Raw genomic sequence first — 23,293 nt, 5'->3', positions numbered from 1 at the left:
CAGAACATCCGAATAAAGGAAAGCTGCTTTATCGTTACATTTTCACAAAATACAAAAATATGATCACTATTGTAACATTATATGAAAATCATTGTTTTGTTATTATTAAATGGATATGATAAACATTTTTTTAAAATTTCAGTTTGCCCGGCCTAGCCGTACCGCTGTGTAATGCAATCACGCCATACTTCAGCGAAAGCCAAGCCTGGAAAGAAGACGTTGAATTGACAGTGGTTAGAGTGGATCATACAATGGCCGTTGTAAATAATCACTTTGCTACTATGGCAGGTGAGTGAAGAATATGTTTTAAAGTTCTGGTTACCAAGATCGTCTTGTCTTAGTAGACTTTTACTCATCATAGAACGATAGTTCACCAGGATTACCGGCGAACCAAGGCACTGACCGCCTATTCTCACTTTTTCTTTTTCTTTCCATTTGGTGATTGACATGTTTTAGCTGTATATGCTGATGTAAGAGTTCTCTTGATTTCTAAATAAAAAACACTCAAAATTAACAAGCAAGGCTTATTACAAGGTACATATACACGTTGATTTCAGAAACATGTTGTAAGGTTTACATAATTCCAATAACAATTTATATAGATGACTTTGTCTTACTATGTAATCTTACTTTTAGAGGACTACCGTTCTTTGTTTCAGACAAACTGTATAATGTTATGCACATGGAACGTAACATCAGTGCACTGATAGAATTCACCATGGAAACGGTTATAGTTTTGCCAGACGTCATAGCGTCCGCCATTGTCATTCTGACTGACGCAACCAAGTTCAGAACGGTACGTATGAGTATGTCCATGGCGTTTTGTATGTGAGAAGACATCGTATTATGTTATCGTTGTTTTCTCATTTGAATGTTACGCATTCACGACGATATGGGCATGGAAAACATTTAAAATGAAGTTTGGCCTTCGTTTCAGTGATTAGCGGACCGTGAAGAATCGATCGATTATTTGCTTAATATATCTCGGTCATGTCTACAATGAAGTCAGACATTTGAATGTACAGGCATTGGCTACATTTATTATTAAATTCTTTTCAGATTTCGAATATTTGGAACTTACAAAGCCAAAACTTAGCTATATTACTTGCTATTTTTGGATTTAGCTATACATATGTACATATGTGCTATCACACAACCAGATAATGTAGAGTAGCACGGTGGCAATATTCAGAGCTCACGCACATCCTTATGATACGAATTCATGGATATTTCAGTGGATGGACGCCACGCTGGAAGTCTATCTGATGGACAATGTGACCGTTGCTGCTAGTGTATGTGATGAAGCCGCCTTCAGGCAAGCCATAGGAGTCGCTGATGATATCGATACCAGGGAGGTTGCTAGGATGATGTGTGGCATGGGTAGGATTGGCGCCACGGAAATCATGAGGAGGGCCATGGAAATAATGGAAACACAAATCTTCGAAGATAAGGTAATTTTGTCAAAGAAAAAGACAAATATTTGGCTCATATGCATCCAAGAATTGATAACTCATGGCTGCAGTGTATCTAGTGTAGCTAACAGCGATTTTCGTGAAACATAAGATGAAAAGTGATGCAGATTGTACATGACGTATTCTTTGCGTGCAACGTTCTTCAAAGCGAGCAAAGTGAACTCTCTCAAAATAAATGTTTCGTCGCTGAAGCTTTCCCAAACCCCTTTTCATTTTGAATTTTATTTCAATTGCAGCTTCAAGACATCTGGAACGCGCCGATTGAAGAATTGGGCGAATTCAACTGCAGTACCTTCGTACCCCATGTTATGGATAGCATAGACACGGGTCTACTTGGACTTGAGTTGTTAATGAACGGAACAATAGTGGATATATTCAGTGACATACAAATTGTAGACGTAATCTCACTGGTGACAGACCTTTTAACTGTTATTTCGCCGACCGATCTCGAAAAGTAGGTCGTATTTTACTTTGTCGCTTTATATATTAACCTTCAGGGTGCATATACGGGCGTTCTTCACCTGGTTGCTTCATTTCACTTTGACGTTCGAAGGTTTAATACGCAGCTTTTTTTTATAAATTTCAAACAAATTGACTAACGAATATTTTAAGGGAGAAAAGTATACCAGTCATTTCCAAATTATCTGTAGATATTAGAACAGGTGATGGAGACGATGTATTATAAGTGTACGGTCATTATTGTAATTTTGTCACATCCGTTAATTTTCATATGCAATGTGCGAATCGATTATTATAAGTGTTGTTAAAACTTCTTTGAACAGTTGTATTGGCATTTTTCCACCAGAGTTACTGAACTACTGCAATACCTCGGACCGTTTCTCGATGACGACACAATGGCAATTCTTGACAATTTGGATGTAGTACAACCCTATATCGGTTTGATCCAGGGATGGTTGGAAGATTTAATGATGAATGCGAGTAAGTGAATTAATTAATTGAAACATAATAAAAGGTCATGCTGGACATTTGATGTTTATTTTGTCCAAATGTGTTTTGCTGTGATAAACTACATTTAAACTACATTCGCAACACGACAGTCTATTAGGGAATTTGGTTTTACGCCCACTTACTTTAAAATTGTTTTCTCTTCATAATTTTCCAATAGCCGCACCAGGCACGCCAATCAACTTTACCGATATCTTCACGAATTCTTCCGACGTCCGCCAGTACTTGACCGATGTAATGGGCCTGGATGACGACTTTGTTCGGCTACTGATGAACTCAACGGTCAACACAGACAAGGTAGATCTAAACTTTGTAGCAATTTTGAATAAAACACATCTGCACATTTCTCTGATTGTGGCTAATGTATCTCTATTCACCCTTCCCATCTCTATTTACGTCTCTGCCAGTCTCTCTGTTCATGTATCTCTACATCCATGTGTACATATAATCACTATTTCCAAAAGGTAACATACAAACATGTTACCAAAATCACGCTTTACTAAAGCAGTGTTCAATATCTTGCAAAGCACAAGTATCAGAACGCATTTGAACACACTTGTCTTGACTGACAAGTTTACGGTATCGTCTTCTTCTACAGCTTCTCGAAATAATCCAAACCGGGGAAGACGTTCTGCCGATACTGTGTGGCGAAGACGCTGTCGGAACGTTCATTTTCTTTCCATCTTCGTCGAACATGACCATTGTCAGGGCCAAGGTGAAGGAGTTGTGTGTCCTGGATGTCCCACTTCGTGGACTGGAGAACTTCGTCGACACACACAGCCTGGTCACCAAGGTAAGCATGCGGACCATGTGCTTCAGACAAGACAAATAAGCTGACAGTACATGCAAATGTGATTTTACGCAAGAACTATAACTTCAACCAAGACCAACGTTCAATTCTATTTAATGAAGTTTACAGTTTTCTATCGCTAAAGATTGCTGAGCTTCGTTTTTTCCCCAAAATTGTAGTGAAAACTTTTTTAAGATTCTGTGGGCTTGAAATTTGTAATAAATGTTACAGATTTTCAAACACATATTTAGAATATAAAATTTTATAAACAATTGATTTACGCCCATTTTTGGAAATTGCTAAACTAAAATGCTTTTCTTCAATTATACCTTCGTCATACGAAATGACTACATTATTACATTAATTTGTATAATTAGTTAATGGAACTCAGTCCTCCACGAGAAACGACAGATTGGTCCACACTGCTTGTAAATCTTGAAAAGCACCTAGGAGACATTGTGCCTTCTGAAGAATTTCTTAACACGGCATTCGATATGTGGGAAAACCTGAAAGGTGCTTTAGACGAAGGTATTGACGCCGCTCAGATATTGGTGATCAATAACGAACAGATTGGTGACGTCATCATCCAGTAAGTCACGTTCACGTCACATTTCTCACCAAACGATTCTGTGCAATTGTATGGATATTATAGTCTACTCGTGCCTGCACAGTCTATTTGTCAAGTAATCTCTTTTCTCAAACATCATTGAGGTGTGTATTTGTTACATCCAATGTACACTGAGGTCACATGGCGGTACTTTATGCCTCAACCGGAATAACCTGAATACAGCACAACTTTTTATTACTTTGATTTGTTTAAAGGCACATGAGCTGCAACTTGTGAAGAGTTGCAGCTCATGGGCCTTTAAAGTCGTAACAATTAGAATAAATCGCCAAAGACAAACGCAGAGAAGTTCATGACACATCTTATAAGGCTTGTAAGGTGACTGACTCCCTTACATCACCATTTCTCTCTCTCTCTCTCTCTCTCTCTCTCTCTCTCCTCTCTTCTCTCCTCTCTCTCTTCTCTCTCATCTCTCTCTCTCTCCTCTCTCTCTCTCTCTCTCTCTCTCTCTCGGAAAAAATGTAACAATGCCAAACAACTTCTTTTGTAAACAGGGTTGGAGAACTGTTGGATCGATTTGAACCGTTTCTGCACGATAGTCCTTCGTATCAGCGGCTCAGAGAATTCGTTGCTGCTTTTGACAGTCTTCCCGCCCTCAGGGAGATTCTGAGACAAATGCCAGGTGGGTTGCATGAAGTTAAAATAGTCGGTAGATTTGATTTATAGTTCGGTGAAGATTTCTAGAAAGTGTGACAGAACATTCCAACTTGCAGTTCTCTTTACATAAGATAACCAATGTTGTTATTTGATGAAAAATGTTTATTGAATATGGTTTCACCGACGTTGGCGCTCTTTCTGTGTAATATGACTTCCGGTCAATACCGTAAGTTGATTTCATCAATTATGCAGAACGAGCCGTAATGTTTTCAAGGTGCATCGACTTTCGAATTTGTGAATTTGAAGTCATTGAAGTCTGTTGCCTCTCTATGAATATCTTGATAACAAAACAACAGGCATGTTCTTGGTTGCCAACTTGATACAGCATTACAAAACTTTCAGCAACCCGAACACCCGAGATTGATAACAAATGAAATCTGATGTTTGAAGGAATTTCTCTTTTTTCTTTCTACAGACGTCAGACTGTCTGATTTGGTTAACAATGCAGAAGACTTTAGAGATTATCTTGTGGAAGAACTCAATTTCCCGCCAGAAGTTGCAGACGACTTACTCAGATCATCTCTCAGGTTTGAATCGGTAAGTCACGTGTTTCACTAAATGACGTCTGTTTTTCTCAGGAGCTTCAATCAAATGCACAAAGTTGATGTTTATCTATGTCGACCAACTTCTTTTTCCATCTTTATTTCTGAAATTGATGCATGAACGGTATGACCGTCCTATGCAATTTAATCAATAATGTATTTCATTTATTATTTACGTCGCAGTTCTTTGATCCAAATGCAACTGTTGTGGAGGACAAGGTTTGTAATGAAGAGGAACTCTCTCAACTCCTAGTATTACCTGAAGACTTTAATGTCACAGATCTGATCAACAGCATCTGTACGGTGGAACAGAATCTCTGGGGCAATATTACGTCCGAACTTATTACACAACTGAATATCGGGACTATCGTTCAAAAGGTAAGTCAACACCAGTTACATTTTAAGTTTTTATTAAAATTTCATTAATCATAGTACAATATCCCAGATTGGATAGAACCATTTCCGAAATTATTTGAACTTTTTAAGAATGCATTGTGAAAGTGTTTTGTAGTCTTCGGCCATATCTGCTAATATATGCTCCACGGTCTTTTTTCTGCATTTCAGATTTTGAGTGACAACATTGAAGAGCAGGTTGAAGGAGTATCTGCGACATTGGAAGAAATTTCACTTCTTGTAGACACACTGAAACCGCTTGAAGAAAAACTGCCAAACATTCTGAATGCAGTGCAAAACTTCAGTCTGACAGAGAGACTCCCGCCAGAAATTGGAGAGGGGACTCTGACTGGGACCGGCGCACGTCTCGCCCTACAAAGTATGACAGAAGTTATGTGTGGTGACGAGGCAGTAAGCGAACCTGGATCAGTTGACTTTTTATCTGTCGGTAACGGCAGAAGGAAGCGATGGCAAGAGTCGAGTTCGTCAAACTTGCATCGTTCAAAGAGGGATGATAATATACCAAGTGAATTGCTGGAAGCTAAAAGTGAGTCTGTCGTCTTTAGACGTACCCGCTATATCAACCAGGTGAACCCTGTCCCATATGATGATTTTAAGCTGGTGAAGTCACAGTAATTTCATCTCATTGTTCATAAACTCTGCCGTGATTTATTCCATTTAAGGGTTCCTAAAGAATTCCCTATAATCATCATTATCATTATAAATGTATTCATGAATGCTATTTTTCAGACAGTCAACCATTCTTCTTGTTAAATGGCAATATCACAAGTTACATGTAATTGGTAACTACTACACTACTTGCAGATACGAAAAACGCGAACAGCCCACCATCGTGCCAACACACTATTTTCGGACCAGATAATTTTTATCGATGGAACACGTCACATAGTTATACACTGTTTTCTGACGTATGACTATCAGCCATATTATCAACTCTTTCTCATTCTTGCTCCGTTACACTTTTTTGTCGTCAAGATGTCAAAACTGTGATTTGGATTCTCGGCTCATCTCAGCGATATGTTGTTTTGTTTCTCGCAATAGCCGACTTCTGTCGAAGCCTATACCAACAAATCAACAATGGACGAAATGGAATAATAATGTGGGCATACTTGAAACCTGTGATTCTTGGGAAAATTCCATACGCACCTGACAATGAAGCAACCAGAAAGATTATTGCTGAGGTATGACAATTCAACTTATCTGTGTTGTATCGAGTAAAGCGTTTGCTTATTGCTGTTAATTGTGTGTGTGAGTGTGTGTTGATAAGTGGGTCTGTAAAATGATTTGTGAAACGACCGTTTTCTACAAACTTGACGTTTTACCTTCCTCGGTTGACACAATACTGGTTTACAGGGACTGTTATCAAAGTCTTCGTGATAGGTGTGACGATTGGTTAACCTGCTTCAATATCGAACAGATTAAACAGTGTCTGTCTTTAATGATTTATCTGAAATGTTCCCTAGGCTAACGCCACTTTCCAGGAAGTTGCTGACTTACAGAATTTCGCAAGCACGTGGCAGCAAACTTCAGAAACCATCGGCGAAGGCTTTATCACACCTGAAGAAGTAGAACAAATTAAAGTAAGTTGAAATCTCTCTCTCTCTCTCTCTCTCTCTCTCTCTCTCTCTCTCTCTCTCTCTCTCTCTCTCTCTCTCTCTCTCTCTCTCTCTCTCTCGCTCGCTCTCTCTCTCTCGCTCGCTCGCCTCTCTCTCTCTCTCTCTCTCTCTCTCTCTCTCTCTCTCTCTCTCTCTCTCTCTCTCTCTCTCTCTCTCTCTCTCTCTCTCTCTCTCTCAAAAACGAGTTTCAAAAATAATAAATTCAATTTGTATTCAAAAATGGTTAAAGCTTTGTTTAAAAAATATCTTTGTATACATTTTGAAAAAGGAAACCCTCAGCAATCCTCTGGTCAGCGGTTTACTCGAAGGTCAACCTGACCTTGACATCTCAAAGCTTCTCGAAGCTCTCGACTCGAACGTTGCCAATATCCTTGGAGGTGAAGCTAACCGCGAAATGGACAGCCTACTGAAGCTGCTCTGGGAGATCACACAGTGTATCGAGTTGGACAGATTTGAAGGTTATGCCACCGAAGAGGAAATGGTCGAAAGGGCGAAAGAACTTGACGTCGATAACAAGATGCTTGCAAGTAAGTGTGAGGAAAATTATGAACATTTTTAGATCCCTATTAAAATATACCATTAAGCATGGAGAAGATATGCAATATTATGTTGAGAACGTGACAGAAATACGAATAAATGTTCAGTTACGAATAATTCCAGCGTAATTATGCAATGCTTGTTGAGGTAGTATGCGCCTCCAAAGAGAAATACTTAAAATTTCGCTCAAATCGTCAGCGAACAAGGGACACTTTCAGCCATTCCCTTTCTAAAATCAAAAACAAAAATTGGGGTCACAGTTAAAATTTTGGCCCTCGATACAGATTTCCAAACATTTACCAGCACTTGAAATTCAAAAAGGCCGCAATAATTAAAAACCAAATATTTATTTTGCGAACAAAATACGATAATGAAAATTTGTATTTAATCCCAGTACTTCAAAATGAGCCAACAAAACGGTAACCAGAAAATGTTAGTAAGAACTTGAGAGTCCGAATGTCTGTCTCTGAGACCTATGCTACCTTACGCACGGCAGGAAATCCCTACCTTACGCACGGCAGCAAATCCCAATACTAGAAGAGAACATCCAATGACATAATATATATCGGATATAAGTTTATTTGCGGTTATGTTAAATGCAACACGTGAACAGTTTTCCAAGTCACTGTGTGGTTTTTAAATGTCAACAATTTCGTTGCCTAACTTCAAGAACATTTATCGCCGTTGGAACTGTAACTAGAATGAATGGATGATTATAGAGGCAGTCATACTTGATACGGGGTTTCTTGGGCTTACTTTCTAATCTATTGCGTCATAGGTATCTTCTTCAAGGACTTTGAAGACAAAGAAGCGGTACCGAAACACGTGAAATACAAAATACGCATGGATATCGACAACACTCCGAAGACGGACAGAGCGTTTCACAGAGTGTGGAGTCCGACTCCCAAGAATAATTTCATCTCAGATCAAAGATACTTCCGTGGTTTCGTCTACCTTCAAGACATGGTTGACAGGGCAATAATAAAGCTGCAATCCGGAAGTGGTTTCGGTGGTTTAGGTGTTTACACGCAGCTGATCCCATATCCGTGCCATGCTTCAGATATGTAAGCATTGCCCATCAATGATAAATCCTCCAAAACTCTTCTTTGAAACAGTACACACCTGATAATTAAAAGTTTAACTTTTGCTTTCATTTCCGTGACACGAACTTTGAACTGCTGCCATTTATATTTGTAATCATGAAAACCCTGAGTGGTCACCGTGCAAAATTTGTTACTGGAGAAACAAATAACCGAATCTTTACCGACAATTTAAATTCAAATGGCCAAAACCTTTGTGTTAACTCAAAGATGAACAATAACAACGTTGAAAAATAAGACCACGAAAACTTTATTACTAAATTCAAAGTGAGCCTCAAACGTTGTTGATCAGAAAGTATTGCAAAACTCGAAAATACAGTGGTTTGAAACTTTCATTAAATAACCTGCCTGCCTTATTACATTATTTTATTTCAATAATTATCGATTAGAATTTATAATCAGTGTCTTCTCTCTATTCTAGGTTTGCGCGTCACGCTGCCTATCTGTTACCAGTACTGCTGACACTGAGTTTCGTCGCTAACATAGCCATCATGACCTACCGAAACGTCTATGATAAAGAACACGGACTTGAAGAGGTCTGCACTCCTTTTTACGAATCATTAAGAGTCATTTTGGGGGGTAGAGGGGAGAAATTTACTCAGTAGGAGAATTCCTAAGCTTAAATTAATATGATCGTGTCACTCAAAATCTTTAACAACGTTTGAAAAGTTTCAGAAAGGCAAAGCTATTTTGTAAAATTTCCATCGAGCAAATAACTTTTTTATATTTTCTGCCTTTTGAACTTATATTACATGTACATGCGTTTTACAATGGCTTTTGCGAAAGCTGCACTTCTGTCGAAAAAAGCAGTACCTTGCACTGTATTTAGGAGGCAATCTATAAAGAAGGTCATACAAAGGGAACAATTGAACTGGTTCGAAGATTGGAGTTTTGCATTTATATAACGCATCCAAACTTTTTTCTATTATTGACAGATAATGAAAATCATGGGTCTTCCAGGCGGCGTGAATTGGTGTGCTTGGTTCCTGAACAACTTTATTCTGTTGTCATTCTCGGCGATTCTCCTTGTCGTAACATTGAAAATTGGAGACATCTTTGCCTTCTCTGATTGGTTAATTCTCATCCTCTTCGTGCTGTGTTTCTGTTTCTCGCTGGTCATGATGTGGTAAGTCACGTGACAAGTGCCAGCCTGGATGCGTCTGTTGCTTGATGTATATTAGGTCTAAAATCTACCGTGTGCTTGTGTACCTTATTCAGAGTGTCGTACAATTATTAATATACGGTATCAGTCAGTGACGTAAAGAATCTTGTGGTGTAATATCCATGACTGTTCACTTGATGTCATCGTCATCAAAAGAGCATGACTAAATTAGAAAATGAAGAAAGTTACATATATTCAGTGTGATGACCACAGTTCATTTGAGTTGCAGCCCTCTAAATGATTTATCATTTCAATTTACAGCTATATGGTGGGGTCATTCTTCCAGAGAGCTAACATGAGCAGCGTGGCAGCGATACTAGTCTACCTCTTGTCCTACCTACCCTACGTAATTGTCTTTGCGTTGGAAGATAAACTCAACTTCTGGCAGGCCACATTAACCGTAAGTTGTTAACTGAAGGTGTTGTATGGAGACTAGATCCACGTCAGAGCACGACATTTGAAGTAGGCAAATTGTCATGTTGTCGTGTGTTTGACTGTAAGCTAAATGACTCAACTATTCATGACCGACGAAAAACTTACCCTCATATATCGTCGGCAGTTTGAAAACTATAATTTATTTGCAGCTACCATCAGGTAAAAGCTACCTACCTGCAAGCCTATCTGCAAATATAATCTTATTAGCCTACAAAATTTTAAGTATCGGTTTTCCAAACTTCATCTCACTCCAGTTCATTCAAGCGTTTTATAAAAGCACGGTCATGTAAAAGTCGCAGTCGTGCAATTCTTCCCCTCCCTAATTTACCACATTAGAAACATTTCTTCTGAATACCCAATGGTTCTAGGAACATTTTGTCATACTATGGTTACGCCATGTCTTACCTTGTGTTGCTGTTACAGTGTCTGTCAAGTACTACCGCATTGTCTTATGGGTGTACCCTGCTTGCAGTCTACGAGGAACAAGGTATTGGAATACATTGGGATAACATCAAGACAAATCCTATCGAAGGGGACGTGCTGACCTTTGATTGGGTTTGCGCAATGATGATGATTGATGGCGTCATTTACTTTATCATCGGTTGGTACATCAACAACGTCTACCCAGGTCAGTTGAACTATTCAATTGTCAACATATAGTACGACTTGAAGTACATTGCGCCCTCACGATTTGTTATCTGACACTAAAATCTTCTAAAGATTTTTGCTGGATTATTTTGTTGATTATTTTGACAATGTTTAAACATTATTACCTGTTTGCATTGGATTCAGCGTTGCTTGTTCACATTTACGGGAGCATACTCTACATGCTATTGAAATGAAATATAGTGTAATCTCGTTTGTGATAGTTTATTGCTTTGGAATTTCTTAAAAAGATCGATGAGATGTGAATGTGAAATATCAATATGCTCTTATTCAGGACAATACGGGATACCGCGTCCGTTCTACTTTCCACTGACGGCATCGTACTGGAATTGTTGTGCCCGTACTTCCCGACCATCACCGAGAGAGAAGTACATACAGAACCCAGACATGCAGGCACATACAAACCCTACATATGAAGTCGGTTACCTGGACGGTAAGCGAACTTATTGGCAACTAGTACTTGGAACAACGAGAGAGAGAGAGAGAGAGAGAGAGAGAGAGAGAGAGAGAGAGAGACTGATTTGGCAGATTGTGGTGGCATAAAGAGACCCACCTTGCCTGATCGTCAAGGGTCGTTTCTTCGGCTGACTTGCAGCGTGTTTGCAAGGTTATATCTGATTGGTCGATTGTCATTATTCACAGCAACTTAGGGAGTTTATTTTCATTATTCAATTATAATGGTGAGATTCTGCCAACCAATTGGATAAAAGCTTTCAAATCGCTGCAAGTCGCCCCCCCCCCCCGTCTCGATGATTCAGTAATCAGGACATGATGACGTAACCAGTTATGTCATCACAAACAACGGTTTGAGTGGTCGTACTCGATGTCAGTGACAAAATACGTACCACTGTATGTAAACTTTATCAATGTCTTCTGCCCATACACATCGATGTAACTAATTCTTTTCTGAAATATTTTCTGAAACAGAAGAAGGAGGGCGCCCTGGTGTTGAACGACCTCCGATAGGACTTGATCTTGGTGTTGCCATCGATGGACTTACCAAGAAGTACGGCAACGGGAAGAGAAGACGTGCTGTTGTCGATGATCTGACCTTGAATTTCTACGAAGGACAAATTACGTCATTCCTCGGCCACAATGGCGCTGGAAAGACAACGACTATGTACGTGATTTTTCTTTCTTCTACAAAATGATTGGATGAAATCTAGACCTACCTAATTAGCGATATATTTCCTCCATAAATCATGTTCATCGTTATTTGTCGTTCATATCTCTATATCTGACTAAAGGACGAGAAAGTCTGAGAACAAGTTGTGAATTCATCACTGACGAAAGACATCTCCTTTCCATGAACTGACCGACATCTTAGACCAAGAGTGCCATGCATCAGTCCTTAACACCGTCATCACTGGTATTGAAGCGAGATCTCACTAAGAATAGAGATTTTATGAAAGATAATCCGGTTAGATTCGACATTAAGCGAAGACTTCAGAAAATTTGTTTTTTTCATAGTTCGTTTACAAAGTATGAAAAACTTTTCCAAGCATGAAACATGGAATAATGTTGATTTTTCCCACATACTCTGATGACTCGCCACATAATTAACACCTTTCGAGTCTATAAAGCTCAATGAAAGCAGTACTGTCGCTTTACGGTAAAATTCGATGGTCGCAGTGACTGTATCCGTTAAACTAACAACACAAGCAAGAACACGCCACGTTCTCTCTCCACGGTCGTTCTGTAATGTGCGACTACAAAATTTGACATTTTATCGTTTCTCCAAAACACTATTTCTACAGCTCCATCATGACCGGAACCATACCACCAACCACTGGAACGGTCTATCACCATGGAAAGAACATTGTCAAACACACTAGCATTATCAGAAAAGATCTTGGACTGTGTCCACAGCACAACGCCCTCTACGAGGAGTAAGTTTCTTTATAGTCCGTCCATTCATTTCCCCAGCACGTTTCACAGCATTTAAGATTGTATGTATCGTTGCTTGCTCAATGGGCAGACAGAAGTAGATATTTAAAGAGTATTTATTAGAGGAATCAGTCAGTTGAGGTGTAAATTGATGATCCACATAAAAGAACATTTGTGAAGTATACATTGAAACAGATTTATGCAAAGATTGTCCGGACTGCTGTGGACACTGCATCAACAAAATAGGCGTGAAAACAATAGTACTTTCAGGTACATCATGACAGATAAAACCCACTGAAATGTCTGGAGATGTACAGCATTCACTGTTATTATGAACATATATCACTTTTGTAACTCTAACATTGTACCTGTCTCACCAGCTTGACTGTGGAGGAACACTTACAGCTGTACGGTCAAATTAAAGGATTTCCAAAATCAGTCATCAAAAGGAGAGCGCACTCGTAAGTACAACTCTCATTGGTTGAAAGAACTATGTCGCGGGAATCAAGCAGTCATTTCGAAAATCTGATTTTTGCTTTAACGTATCATTTAATGCTCATCTTTAATATGCAGAGGTTTTTAATATAATTGTATGTATACGATAGCCGGACAAGCAGACACATATAGCCAGAGAGCTGAATATGGAGGGTGTTTGTAGATTTATTCAACATCAAGATGGTTGTGTTTTGTCTGCAAGAGTTACAGTCAGTTCATGAGGAGAACAACAATCGAAAACGAATATTCGGCGGAAAGGGAGATCAAAACGGAATTTTGGAAAGACAGAGAGACAAACATAATATTATTGAAAAGTTGCTGTCGTGTGTAGTATGTAGTCACGAGGAATTAATAAATAAATAAATGGTAAATAAATTTAAATCATATATCTACAGGATTCTTGAAGATGTTGGTCTTATGGATCATCGTAAACAGAAAGTTAAGAATTTGTCAGGCGGAATGAAGCGCAAACTGTCAGTTGCCATAGCATTCTTTGCTGGGTCACGTGTTGTCATTCTGGATGAACCAACCAGTGGCATTGATCCGATGGCAAGGCGAGGAATCTGGGACCTTATCTTGAGGAATAGACAAGGTAAGATGTTTTATAAGAAATGTTTGTTATACGTACGATCTACCTCTGAACAAAACGTGATTGGAATTGCTTGGTCGAAGTATCAGGCTAATAGCGAGCGCAGCGAGAGCGGCCGAAGGCCGCTCGCGAAGCGAGCATTAAGACTAACGTGTGTACAAGAAATTTAGAATGGAATCTATATATACCTACGAGTTTTGAAAGGAGAGCACTTCCATGGAGGCGGCCATTTTGAATACTTTTACAGGGATTGCGCGAAATTAAAGATATAATCTACCACAAATCCTACTCGACAATGTGTATTTCCGACAAAAGAATCTCTCTATTCCAAAGAAAGTGTGAAATTTGTTTCAAAATGACTATTTTCGATCACTTTTGAAAGCCCGGATCGGTCATCACTAGGCGCCGCCATTTTGAAACAAGCCAACTCTCGCGAGAACGAACGGTCAACTCACGTGAGAATTAAAATAGTGTGCTGAGACTACCGCGACGGGAATAGTACGTGTTTTACATTAGACCGCCTCTGTTCCCGCCCCTGTTACAATAAACTGTTCTGAATTATATAATTTACCAGTTTTAAATAATTTTCGTTAGTGAACTTGGCATTTCCCAGTTAAATTGCTATAATAATCTATAAACGTTATTCTAGAAAACAATCGACAGCAATTCAAACTCAATGGCCAAAATATGCGTCATGCATCAATATCAATGACGATATACCCTACGCTGCGCTCGCTCTCAGGTCAGACCTGTTACATATTATATTATGATACAAATCTGGAACATGCATGTAGGCACTACGTGATTCAAGGTAGTATGTGCCTCGAAAGTGAAAGACTTTAACGTTTGCTCAAAATCCTCAAGAAATTTTCACCATTCTCTTTCAAATAAAGTCAAGATTAAAAATTATGCGTTACCGTGCAAATTTTAGTACTAGAGAAACAATTGAACCATGATTTACCGATGTTTAAAATTCAAAATGGCCGCCACTGTGTTAACTCTATGAGGAAAAATAAAATTTTCGATTTTCGAAAAGTTAAGACGGTGAAAAGTTTTCTTACACCAAGAGTTTTAAAATGAACCCCACAGGTGGTGGATCAGAAAATAATTGTTAAAGTCTGCGAGTCCGAATATCTATCACCGAAGCGCGTTCTACCTTTTATTTTACGCCTTTGCATGACAGCCATTCTTAGTAAAAGTGATCTAATTTGTGGTAAATTTGACTTTGCAGATCGAACCATCATTCTGTGCACGCATCACATGGACGAGGCTGATTTCCTTGGAGACAGGATAGCCATCCTCGATCGCGGCACTCTTCGAGCGTGTGGATCACCACTCTTCCTAAAGAGACGTTTCGGGGACGGTTACAAGTTGACACTCTCCAAAGTAGAAAGTCGAAAATCGACGCCAGAGAAACACAGAAAGGAAACGGAACCAAAACGAGCTGAAAACATCTATGAAGAATTCAAGGAAAACAAGGACACTATCAGCACATCGGAGTCAATGGGTGGCGCATCTTCTTCGGCTGCAAGTGAGTTTTATGCTTTATTAACGTTACTTCTGGTTCTATAATGATAGACAACGATGTTACTGAAAGTTTTAGTGGAATTGCAACTGAGCGCACGAGACGATATAGATGACAAGGGGTGTGATGAATGCCCTATACGGTGATTGGATGATTCATGTGATTAACTAATGCATGCCCATACAGAGATGAGACTCTTTATGAAACTTTGTCTTTGGACGTACTTTTTTAAGATATAAGTATGTGTATAGATGTTTTACGTAGGTTGCGACCATATATCCCCCTGAGTATCGTATAATATTTCGGACAGTTGCAGTACGCTCTTGACTATTGCTGTATCATATGGGGTAATGCAACAGATAAAAAAAATAATAAATTTTCATTTTAGAAACGATCGTTGCGTACACTTTTTGAAGTTTCCTTTGATTTTCCTTCAGAAACTTTATTTCCATCGCTTTAATGTCATGTCGATTATGCTACGTGTGGTTTTCTGCGGCAATTGTAATGTTTACATCTATTTGTCTACACATTTACCCTGTTTATTTACTCTCAATCGCTATGTTCATGATCACAAAAATGGTCTGCCTCAGTATTGCCAGAACAGTGATGTACCACTGAAATATTTCAAAAGATCGTCAACGTAGGTTTCACTGTCAAAACATGGACTAATCTGTATCACTCTGTCTTGTAACTTGAAAGACTGTAATTATAGGAGGAATGAAACCCCGTTGTTCTCTCTTCTTGTACCTAATTTGTGATTTGTAGTTTTATCCTATATGGGCACCGATGTTAGTAACGCGGCGGCTCAATAAAAGTGTAAATAAACAAAAAATAATATTCTGCTTTTTCGACTTTCTCTTGTCCCGAGTATAAATCTGCCTGACTTACAAATATCGTTATTTTTATGAATTTCCAGGTCACTTTGATACAAACATCGTCACCGACTTTATCCAGTCGCGTATAGAGGGCGCTCAGTTGATCGAAGACGTTGGCAGTGAACTGTCGTATACTCTTCCAATTACCCGAGGACAGTTATCCAACTTTTCTGAACTATTCGCTGATCTGGATGCTAACATGTCGAGCCTTCATGTGGCTGCGTATGGAATCTCAAACACTACCCTGGAACAGGTATGGATAGCACTAGTCAAGTATCCACCGATGAGCTGTGTCCGTATTTTATAGCCAAGTTCAGTGGCATAGTACCGATTTGCCAACTCTCATTCGAAAATAGTCCCTTCTTGTGCTTAAAGGGAAATAGTCGTTGGAAATGCGCCTGTGCGAGTTTCTTGTTTACAAACAATGTATTTCGTGCAATCTAGATGCAGCTCATCATCATAGCTGCAACATTTAAATTATACGATGCAGATTATGACAGACATGTTTTAACTTTCATCAATCACCATTGTACCATGGATACAGTGTTTACAGTGGTCGTGGTCCCATACGACCTTTGAGCGCAGTTCCGATGACTGTATCCCTTTAACTGCATTTTCAATAGCCTTGTTAAAAGACTGTAGCTAAAGTTTTGATGACTTTTCGCTATTTTTGTTTTGTTTATCAAGTCCAAGTTCTTGTTCTATCTCCAAAGGCATGGCGGCACTGTGTTTGTACATGTGTAAACTGCACAACTTTTTTTTACATTTTGAATGTTTATTCCAGACTTAAATCGACTTGTCAACAATAACCATGTAGTCTCACATGCGCAGCCTTAGCATATTGATACTGCAAATATCAACATTCTTTGGGGAGTAGAACAAACAACTGTAGTTGGCATTCTGAACAAAAAGTGAAAACAAACGTTACAGCCGCTAACGCGATAGACTATTTCAAGATGTAGTGTCGCATTTGTGATAAGTTGAGTTTCTCACAGATATTGCATATTTTTCTACACTATGATTCTCATAAGATGTACGGAAGTGAAGCCGCAATTTTAATAAACTTTCAAACTCATGTTGTCCTTTATGTTGCATACATTACATTTTAACTACCGAACGTACATTGAACAACATCAACGTTGTTTCTACTCTTCCGTTGAAGGTTTTCCTAAAACTGTCAGGAAACCAGAATCCAGAGTACGGGGAAGGTAAACTGACTGCAGAGCAAATTGAAAACATGCAAAAGGAAAACTGGAATCTCCGACGAACAAATGAAGAGAATTCAGATGTTTCGTACACTTCCACTGATACAGAAGGTGACAAGGAGCCGAAAGGTTGGTATTGAAAATCGATCATGTATTCTGGATTTATTTTGACATGACCTGTCATCGGAATGCTGTCAAAAATGATCCTGACGCCTCCTATTAATCCATAATTTAAATTTTAAACTGGAAAAGCTGGAGCGGCAATTACTGCTACATCGTCTCAAACTTGCAATAATCCGTGAAGGCTGGGAATAATTGGAACCAACCAATGATTTGGATTATAAAATTTGAAACCTTACGATCCAGGTAACTTCTGAGTTGCTTTACCCTTTACGATCGTCCCGTTTTTTCCGCTTTGTTAGTAACTCACATCAATGTGTAAATCTATGCATAAAAATTGAATTAGTCCAAATAAGTGTATGGTTCAGATCGTCTCTTTCGATCATAAGTTTGTAACCTAGCATTCGATATTTTATTATATACGTATTTTCATTTCATGCTTTGCAGATAAGAAAAGTAAACGTCGAAAGGAAGGTCGACTCAGAGGAGATAGTGATAGAATGTATGTTGGTGTAGGGCGTGGATTTGTACAGCTTGGCGCCATGTTGATCAAGAGATTCAACCACGTGAAACGTGACATCAAAGGTTACTTCTGGACGCTCATCATGCCCGCCATCTTGATCGCTATTTCCTTGTTCTTTTCTGGTCTCAGCAGAAATAACGATTATCCCGCCTTGCAACTGACGCCCCGTATGTTTGGAAACCCGAATTACGTGTTCTACGGGTAAGAAAATAGCACATACACAGTGCACTTTCTGCATTGAAGTATTGTTAAATAGAAATTCATAAATTTAAATGATCTACAAAGTTACGAGATACTTAAAGCATTATAACGACCTTCATTGCGTAGGACATTATGTTACAGTAATTTAATATCTGACATGTTTACGTTTATACGGTTTTGGAGAGAAAAAAATGACCTCTACTATTTCCTGTTTCAAAGTTGTGGAAGATGTGAGTTGTCTCGGTGAAATGGCTCCAGCTGTCTACACAAATAAAGTATGTTTTATTCTTATTTCTTTTGTTCTATACAGCAACAATCAACCTGGAAACCCACAGACCGATCGACTTGTCTCGGCCCTCCTCGGATCACCGGGTATCGGAACCACCTGCATGGCAGACGCAGATCAGAAGTGAGTGGATCATATGTACAGTAACGCATTGCATTCTATTATCAGTCAAGGGTGCATGTCCGATGTTTTTTGAATGAAAAGTGATTCATCTCGTCGTAGTCGTCGAAATTTTGAGATAGAAGGGCAAGACTATGCCGACATTGAACAATTTTAAAAATCACCGTAAACCTGTGAAATACAGTTGCTTCAACAAACTACTGGGTACAGAAATCCATAATTAGAAAATTATACCGTGTCCTTATAGTGTCTCTATACAACGAGGAAACAAAAATCTATAGTAATTCGACATATAGAACATATGACAAAAATTAGCATAGAAACAGAACTCGGTTTGGTTTTGCAATTTTCTCCTTAAAATTCGTAGTGTCTAGTCTTTGTCATGGAGTCGAAGAAATCTACATGCAATTCAAATATTTTAAGGATATTGATTTCAACCTTTGAGAAATTATCGCCATTTATTTTTCCCACTGAGAATTTTTCTAACAATCATTTCTTCGACGAAGAAAACTTTTTTGGGCGTCATTTAATAATGATTAGCGCCTGAAATACTTTATTCATAAGCATATTCTGTTTTAACCGCAGGAATCTTTATCCGTGTGAGTTCAGTGAAAAATGGTTTGACATCAACCCTGCTGGTATTACAGTAAGCCAAATACAATCAATGCAAGAACAGGACAGAAAGGCTCCTAATTGTACATGCTCAGCAGTTGGACGACACAGTTGCCCGGAAGGAGCAGCGGGCTCCCGTGTACCAGAGTGGCTCACAAACACCACAGACATCCTTCAAGACGTCAGCTTCAAGCCAGACCTATCAGATTATTTATTAAGAACGACAACAGACTATGCCAGAGTTCGATTTGGCGGGCTTACTTTCGGCAATGGAGATGGTGGTAGCAGTAACGGTGATTACGTCAAGGTGAGAACATGACGTAATAGGAACCAGTGAAAGCAATAAAGTGATGTGCTGAGTTAGAAAATTTATTTGTATAGGATAAAGCCCGAGTACGAGGGCTCTTCTGGTATATAAAGTCCAACCCAACGATAAATGTCGAGGCCGCAGGCCGAGACATTTTATCGTAGGGTTGGACTTTATATACCAGAAGAGCCCGAGTATGAGGGTTTTATCTGACTTAAAAACTATCGCCCCTAACTAATATATTTTCGTTTTCAATGTGTTTACGTCAACCGTCCCCTTTGTCAATGTAACATGTTTAGGATATGAATTAAACTTTTATTTGTGAAATAGCCTTCCAATGTAATGGAACATCCTATAAATGCGCTAGGGCACATTATATAAATGCCCTAGGGCACAGCAGATTTTGTGTTGCAGCTGGTTTCCGCTGTGTTACCAAATTTGAATATTAAAACGTACCAGATGTCTACAGAATATGACATGTTCACTTTTGATTGGACAGTACTTTACTATGGCGCTGTCATTCGTTTCTGGAATTTGGTGACCAAGGCTTTACGAGTAGATAAAGCACACTGAATTGAGCACTCTGATTGGTCAATCAACAGTAGATAGTTTTTAAAGAAAAGTTAAAAAATGTTTAGAAACTGTCATTATTTTACTGACCAAATCATGTGTCACAAATATTTATAAATGAAGAGCATATAATCCGCTTGCTTTGCCGCCCAAATTTTAGTGTTTGGTACATAAACTAGCACACAGCCTGGCTTATTTGAGAGCAATATGTTGCAGTTGTAATATCTTCCAATACTCTTAAAAATCTTGAGTAGTGTACACTATATGGCATTTATAGTCAATATCGCAGTTTCGTGTATATCTAGGTAAAATATTTATTTTTGTGAGAAAGGATAATAGACACGTACAAGGTAAAATCTTCAACGACTTCGTAATTTTCTACGGGGTCCAACAAGATCATGGCATTCAAGACAGCTGTCTACTAGAAAAAGCGAGCTTGAACTATACCTGAAAAATGTAATATCAATAGATTCACTTAGTTGAAATGAGATGTGATCATTAGTGTGTGTTCTTTTTTTTATTTAACAATATAGGTTTGGTATGATAGTGAAGGCTTCCACTCAATGCCGACGTTTATTAACGTGATGAACAACGTCATCCTGAGAAGTAAAGTGACGGAGAACGGTGACAATCCGGCCCTCTACGGTGGGTATTTCAAGAACATCCTTGACCTGCGCATTAGAAGTTCTCAGTGTTTGATTGCAATATTTGAGATATACAGCGACTGTAATCAACCATAACTACGTGATCACAAAATTTGCTGTGCCGCATATAGCTTGACGTCGTGAATAAACTGAATTACGTGTAAACTCTCCAAAGTAGAGAGATGAAAAAAGAATCAGCAGAGAAATAAGCATATCACGGGTGTTTGTCGACCTCTCTCGCTGTATTCTTTCTACTAGATTGATATCACTTACCCCGTCTGAATTCATGTCACTATTTTACTTATCCTTTCGTAAGAGGCATTGCTGTCGATATAGCTTAATTTATTGTTTCTTACACTATATTTCATTCATCTGTTGACAGGTATTACAGCATACAATCATCCAATTCATCTGAGTAAGGACCAGCTTGCAGAAGACACTATGTAAGTACAACAAAGTCCGCTTTAACTTGTCAATGAACCCACATAACCTCTTAAATATAGATTTAATACCTTCACCATGTCAAGTCCGAATAAAGAGATCATATTGATAAGTGGAAAGTGATGTGGAATTTCGTCTAAAGTCCATTAAATATTACAAAGTCAAAACGTAGAGAAATAACTGTGTATTTTTGTTTTCTTCGTCTCAGTATTACCACGATTGTATGGTGGTCTGCGTTGCTTGTTGTCAATTCGTACAGTATGGTATAGAATAAGTCTAATCGCCTTTCCCTTATCATTTAAATTCATTTGGACAGATAAAACGAGCTCTTAAAGCTATCTTAACACGAAATATGACCCTCTTTTTGGAACAGGATGGAACAAATCCAAGACTTTGGTGTAGCAGTGACAATCGTCATCGCTTTCTGCATCGTACCTCCATGTTTCCTCATGTTTGTTGTCATGGAAAATCTAAACGGAATAAAACGGTTGCATCTTGTCAGTGGAATGAAACTTTGGATATACTGGATTGCTAGTTTCCTGTGGGACATCGTAAGTAACCATCTTTCGTGATGGTGTGAATGGTTCTTTTAATGGCGAGATATTGTTGATATTTTAGGACCTAGATTTTATAAGTTACGTAGTTTACACGAAAAAAGATGCATAACAAAGTCACGTGAGCCATCTTAGAAGGGCGGATTCAAAACAACTTGATTGATAAAATTATCAGTCGTAGAGGTAATCAAAGAAGTGATGTCAAGAAAAATGGTCAATTCGAATCCTTGTAAAAGAAGCAAGGATACTGACAGTGTATTTAAGGAAATTTTCCGTTTCTTGAAAAGAGTAATTTATTTTATTTTTATTATTTCTTTATTTCGGACCTTGATACACGTCCATATATATTACAGAATATCTCTTAAGTTCATTTGGACAGACAAAATGAGCTCTGAAAGCTACATTAACACCAAATATGACCCTCGTAATATCAGCATGTACTTAGTTACTTGTAGAGATATACATTATTGATAGTACAAAGACCAAGGGTAATTAGATGAAATTACACAGTACTATAGAAATACAATTTGTATACAACGGTGGTACAGTGTCAGTAACTTACTTTCGCTTTTTTCACAGATCAATTATTTGTTACCGACCGCTCTGTGTATCTTGTTGGTGTATCTCTTCGACGCCAAGGCGTATGCGTCATCGCAGAACCTGCCATCGTTTGTCTCCTTGCTGTTGCTCTTTGGGTAAGTACGCGTTTCTCTCGGTGAGTTGGAGTTTAATGACGGAACGGCCATGGCAGCCTCTTTGACTTGGCGTACGTGTGCCAGATTAATACGTGACGTAATGGCCCAATATACCACAACTTGTCCTGTCAATCACTGTTTTAAAATTGATACTAAAGTGTAGTACAGTAACCAAACACGTCGATTCTATAACGATCAACCCAACACACGGCACATTTAGAGATCCTAAACCAAAAAAGAATATATCCAAATTAGGCCATATTGTATATAAAGGTATAGAAATAGCGTATCGGAACTAGCATTGTTTAAGTTTGAAAAAAAATGAACTTCTATCAGATAAAATTCGAATACATTGCTGACAATATGTTGACTTTACACAATAAATTTGACAAGTTGATTGCAAAATACCGTGTGAGAATCAACTACCATGCGATCAGACTTCCGCTAACCATGCCGACTCTATTCCAGATGGTCCACAATTCCATTGATGTATATATTCATCGCTGCTTCAAGGATTCCAGCACCGCTTCATCGTCTGTGGCTGTGCTAATGCGCTCATTGCTATCCTGACCATATTTTCTCCATCTACCGGTGACTAGTGAGGTAAATAAAGTGTGCTACTTGAAAACACGTGACTAAAGCGCTCATTATCTGTCTCCTGA

General features: G+C 38.7%; 1 protein-coding gene across 1 annotated transcript in view; it reads left to right on the top strand.

Moving 5' to 3' along the window:
* Positions 1–23,211, top strand: part of LOC139134064 (uncharacterized) — a 49,544-nt gene extending 26,333 nt beyond the window's left edge. Inside the window, exons 50-85 of the mRNA XM_070700964.1 lie at positions 143–288; positions 660–796; positions 1,236–1,451; positions 1,709–1,926; positions 2,278–2,411; positions 2,599–2,735; positions 3,037–3,231; positions 3,606–3,817; positions 4,348–4,475; positions 4,926–5,047; positions 5,236–5,430; positions 5,617–5,992; positions 6,508–6,647; positions 6,930–7,046; positions 7,351–7,609; positions 8,398–8,683; positions 9,141–9,255; positions 9,655–9,845; positions 10,143–10,281; positions 10,740–10,944; positions 11,257–11,415; positions 11,910–12,102; positions 12,740–12,871; positions 13,250–13,330; positions 13,760–13,956; positions 15,185–15,484; positions 16,395–16,606; positions 17,516–17,687; positions 18,126–18,402; positions 18,713–18,811; positions 19,394–19,727; positions 20,831–20,942; positions 21,324–21,384; positions 21,756–21,933; positions 22,516–22,631; positions 23,100–23,211. Coding sequence (XP_070557065.1) covers positions 143–288; positions 660–796; positions 1,236–1,451; positions 1,709–1,926; positions 2,278–2,411; positions 2,599–2,735; positions 3,037–3,231; positions 3,606–3,817; positions 4,348–4,475; positions 4,926–5,047; positions 5,236–5,430; positions 5,617–5,992; positions 6,508–6,647; positions 6,930–7,046; positions 7,351–7,609; positions 8,398–8,683; positions 9,141–9,255; positions 9,655–9,845; positions 10,143–10,281; positions 10,740–10,944; positions 11,257–11,415; positions 11,910–12,102; positions 12,740–12,871; positions 13,250–13,330; positions 13,760–13,956; positions 15,185–15,484; positions 16,395–16,606; positions 17,516–17,687; positions 18,126–18,402; positions 18,713–18,811; positions 19,394–19,727; positions 20,831–20,942; positions 21,324–21,384; positions 21,756–21,933; positions 22,516–22,631; positions 23,100–23,181 — 6,373 coding nt within the window. The 3' untranslated portion in view covers positions 23,182–23,211. The remainder of the gene's footprint in view (positions 1–142; positions 289–659; positions 797–1,235; positions 1,452–1,708; positions 1,927–2,277; positions 2,412–2,598; positions 2,736–3,036; positions 3,232–3,605; positions 3,818–4,347; positions 4,476–4,925; positions 5,048–5,235; positions 5,431–5,616; positions 5,993–6,507; positions 6,648–6,929; positions 7,047–7,350; positions 7,610–8,397; positions 8,684–9,140; positions 9,256–9,654; positions 9,846–10,142; positions 10,282–10,739; positions 10,945–11,256; positions 11,416–11,909; positions 12,103–12,739; positions 12,872–13,249; positions 13,331–13,759; positions 13,957–15,184; positions 15,485–16,394; positions 16,607–17,515; positions 17,688–18,125; positions 18,403–18,712; positions 18,812–19,393; positions 19,728–20,830; positions 20,943–21,323; positions 21,385–21,755; positions 21,934–22,515; positions 22,632–23,099) is intronic.
* The last annotated feature ends 82 nt before the right edge of the window (positions 23,212–23,293 follow it).

The sequence above is a fragment of the Ptychodera flava genome, chromosome 5, assembly GCF_041260155.1.
Source record: "Ptychodera flava strain L36383 chromosome 5, AS_Pfla_20210202, whole genome shotgun sequence".
Taxonomy (NCBI): Eukaryota; Metazoa; Hemichordata; class Enteropneusta; family Ptychoderidae; genus Ptychodera; species Ptychodera flava.
The sequence above is the reverse complement of the archived record's forward strand: the minus strand, read 5'-3'. Positions and strand labels throughout refer to the sequence as shown.